At 40.8% G+C, this 3,892-nt stretch overlaps 1 protein-coding gene across 2 annotated transcripts in view; it reads left to right on the plus strand.

Annotated features, from left to right (window-relative positions):
- The window catches only part of LOC113441803 (surfactant protein C-like), a 17,926-nt gene extending 16,461 nt beyond the window's left edge, over window positions 1–1,465 (plus strand). For both annotated transcript variants that reach the window (XM_087939090.1, XM_087939089.1), the window contains one exon: window positions 1,270–1,465. In XM_087939090.1, the coding sequence (XP_087795216.1) occupies window positions 1,270–1,341 (72 nt within the window). In that variant the 3' untranslated portion in view covers window positions 1,342–1,465. The remainder of the gene's footprint in view (window positions 1–1,269) is intronic.
- The last annotated feature ends 2,427 nt before the right edge of the window (window positions 1,466–3,892 follow it).

The raw sequence follows: 3,892 nt of genomic DNA on the forward strand, positions 1-3,892 counted from the left end.
AGTTGTTAAGTTAGTAACACGGTTAAGTGAATCTGGCTTCCCCATTGACTTTTCTTGTCAGAAGGTTGCTAAAAGTGATCCTGTGACCCCAGGGACACTGCAAGGGTCATAAAGATGAACGAGGTACTTAAGCATCTGAATTTTGATCTCCTGATCATGGGGATGTGGCAACAGTCATTAAGTATGAAAAATGTCATGTCCCTTTTTTCAGTGCTGTTTGTAACTTCCAACTGTCACTAAACGAACTGTTGTAAGTTGAGACTACAGTACCTGTATACAAAAAGTTGTAAACTAGGCTTCAGATGAGGAACTTTGCAAGTCTGCCCCTCCTTCTGTATTTTTATTAGTCTGTGATATGGACATTATCTCTTCTGGGGATATTCAGCTCAGGAGATACACGGTTTATTATTTCTCTGATTTTCAACCTTTATACTGTTGACTTAATTTGATGGCTGGTGTGGTTGGGACTTACCAAATACAGTAAAAGGATAGGGCTTTTAATTCTTTCAGTGCTGTTTTGTCATTAGTTTGAACATCTTCTAGTCTATCAGCAGTCTCTGATTCTACTAGATAGATAGATAGATAGATAGGTAGATAGATAGATAGATAGATAGATAGATAGATAGATAGATAGATAGATGATAGAATACTTTATTGGCCAAGGAATTTGTCTTGGTGCAAATGCTTTCAGTGTACATAAAAGAAAAGATACATTCGTCAAGAATCATCAGGTACAACACTTAATAATCGTCATAGGATACAATTAGCAATAAAATCATACCAGGAAATAGTCAATATAAATAAATTGACATTTCCTTTCCTGTAGAGTTGTCTTCTATAGAATACAAACTCAATGTAAACCGCTCCAAACTTGATTGCAGGAAGTACAATTTCAGCAACAGAGTGGTCAATGCCTGGAATGCACTACCTGACTCTGTTGTCACATCCTCAAACCCCCACTCCTTTACACTTAACCTAAACACTATTGACCTCACCCCATTCCTAAGAGGTCTGTAAGGGGCATGCATAAGCACACCATCGTGCCTACCATCCCTGTCCTATTGTCCCCATTTATTTGTACCTATTTCCTATATTTATACTCAGGTTTATTCTTATACCTATTATCTTGTGAGTGATTGACAAATCAATTAAATCAAATTAATCAATAAATAGACTTGTCCAGTTCTGAGGAGGTTGTACTTGAGGAAAGGCACACAGTCTTAGAGAAAGGTACTTCTTTCCTTCAATAATTATTTTCTTCTTTTGCAGAAACAACAGAAGGAATCGCGAAGATCCTGTACTCCATTTCTGTTTCTAAATATTTGCCTCAATTTAGGTTAAACACATTCATACTCCCATGTGTTTCTACCTTGGCCATTCCCTATACATAAAAGTCCATAATTCTTGGTGTCATACTAACTTCCAAACACAATACTGTCAGAAGAACAGGTGCATCCTTGTCATTCAGTGATTCCTCTGCACTGACATTAATTTCCTCAATGAAAAAAAACAATCCAGTTGCCTTTTGAAGAAGCACCTTTGAGACTACTAACATTAACGATAATCTGGTGAATTTTATTCCCAAAGATGGCAAATAAAAGACAGTTTAGTTTAGTTTACTTTATTGTCATTGCACCTCGTACAACTAAATCAAACACCATCTTCAGTATACATCATGACCATGAAAATAAACACAAATACACATGGTGCAGCGGGAGAAGGTCACCAGCAGTTTTTCATTCAGTTGTTGTTTTCTGAGAAGTCTCAGGTAGTATAATCTCTGTTGGGCCCTTTTGACCAGGGCTGCAATGTGGGCACCCCAGGTCTGGTCCTCTTTTAGGGTAACACCCAGAAACTTAAAACTGGCCGCTTGCTTCACTCGGTCTCCATTGATAAGCAAGGGCTGGATGTCTGATCTGTTTCTTGTATAGTACACTATAAGTTCCTTGATCTTACTGGTGTTGAGGACCAAGTTATTGTCTCCATACCACGAAAGCAACTGGTCCATCTCATCTCCGTAGGCAGACTCATCCCCCCGCCCCCGAGATAAGTCCCACCACTGTTGTATCATCTGCAAATTTAGCAATAGTAATAAAGTAGAAAGTTGGCATCCAGATAAGATTGGACTGGACAACAACAGCCAGACTCCATTGACCATGTGACAAGGAAATAAATTACTCTATCTGCCTTACTAGGTAGAAACAAAGTGACCAGGAAATTGGCAAACTTATATTTTTATATGGTAGTCAGGCATGGCTAATGTATCCTGTTCTATTATCACCAGGGGTTGATGTATATGTGACCAAATGGCAGAAACCCCTGGCCTATGAGACCCAGGAAGAGGGTGTATTTTTACACAACAATCAATATCCAGGTTTGCAAGGTATAAAAACTTGTGTGTAACTACCCTTCGGGGTTCAGACCTTGAGTTTGCAAATGCTGCTGAACCTTGCTCAATAAATGTTTCCCTGAGACAAAGAGCTGGTGTGGTCCCTCTTTTCTGCAACAGTATTACCAGCGTGAGTGGAAATGCAGTCATGCACATAAAGAGTATAGAGTAAGGGACTCAACATGCAACCCTGTGGTGTACCAGTGTTAAGAATTAGGGCTGAAGAGGTATGATTACCTAATCTGACCCTCAGTGAGCAGCCAGACAGGAAATCCATAATCCAAAGGCTGATTGAATTAGAAAGCCCAAGATCCAGAGGTTTAGACACTAGTCTATGTGGAAGAATTGTGTTAAACGCAAAACTAAAATCCCCAAAAAGCATCCTCACATAGCCCTCCCGCTATTCTAGATGGATCAGAGCAGTGTGAAGAGTGATGGCTATAGCGTCCTCTGTAGATCTATTTTTTCTGTATGCAAACTGATGTTTATCAAATGTACGTGGAAGACCAGAAATGATGTGCCGGCAGACCATTTTCTCAAAGCACTTCATGATGATAGGAATGAGTGCCACTGATGTTATTGATAGGGAACTTCTTTGGCAGCGGAACAATGGCCTTCAAACAAGATGGAATGGTGGACTGGGATAAAGACCGATTGAAGATCCTGGTAAAGACTCCAGCCAACTGATCAGCACAGTCTCTGAGCACCCGGCCAGAGATACCTTCAGGACCGGCAGCCTTTCCTCAGAATGCTCCACACCTCCGGTTCCTCCACAATGAGGTGGGGGCTACAATTGGCTGGTAGTTGTATTTTGTCTTGAGGTTCACACGAGGGCTTTGTCTACTTTATCGCTTGGTTGAGCAAAGGAGACAATCTTAGGATCAGGGCTAGTTGTAGGAAAGATGCGACTCCCAGCCCAGCATCTGGAGGCACACACGTCATCTTGCCAGATTCAATGGATGCGAATTCTAACCCCTTCAACCAGCAACGATCGCGAAAGTCAGGTGCACTTGAAGAATTCTAGGGAAGAGAAAAAACATCCGCAATCTTTGTGCTTCTACCAACATCATTAAACTTCATCTATAAATATACAACACACTAAAACCTGAGTAAAAGATGCTAAAATACATATTACACTAAAATCTAAATGAGACATAATGTTGAGAGTTGGATGTAATGCTATATATTGAAAATCATGGTATACAACTGTGCTTCTCAACTTCAGCGACTTGAAGATGGGTGGACTTCAACTCCCAGAATTCCCCAGCCAGCTGGCTGGGGAATTCTGGGAGTTGAAGTCCACCCATCTTCAAGTCGCTGAAGTTGAGAAATTCTGATCTACAAATAACAAGAGTTGTCTTATATACATGATATATACTAGCACAAGATAGCATCGTTATAATGCTAAACGTGACAGCTAAGCATGGAAGCGAGGAAAGAGGCTACCGCAAGAGGGGGCGGAAGGGGGGAGCGGGGTTCGCTCTAGGATCTAGACTCGTTGCA

This window comes from Pseudonaja textilis, chromosome 9 (genome assembly GCF_049901715.1).
Source record: "Pseudonaja textilis isolate UNSWEBS1 chromosome 9, rPseTex1.2, whole genome shotgun sequence".
Taxonomy (NCBI): domain Eukaryota; kingdom Metazoa; phylum Chordata; class Lepidosauria; order Squamata; family Elapidae; genus Pseudonaja; species Pseudonaja textilis.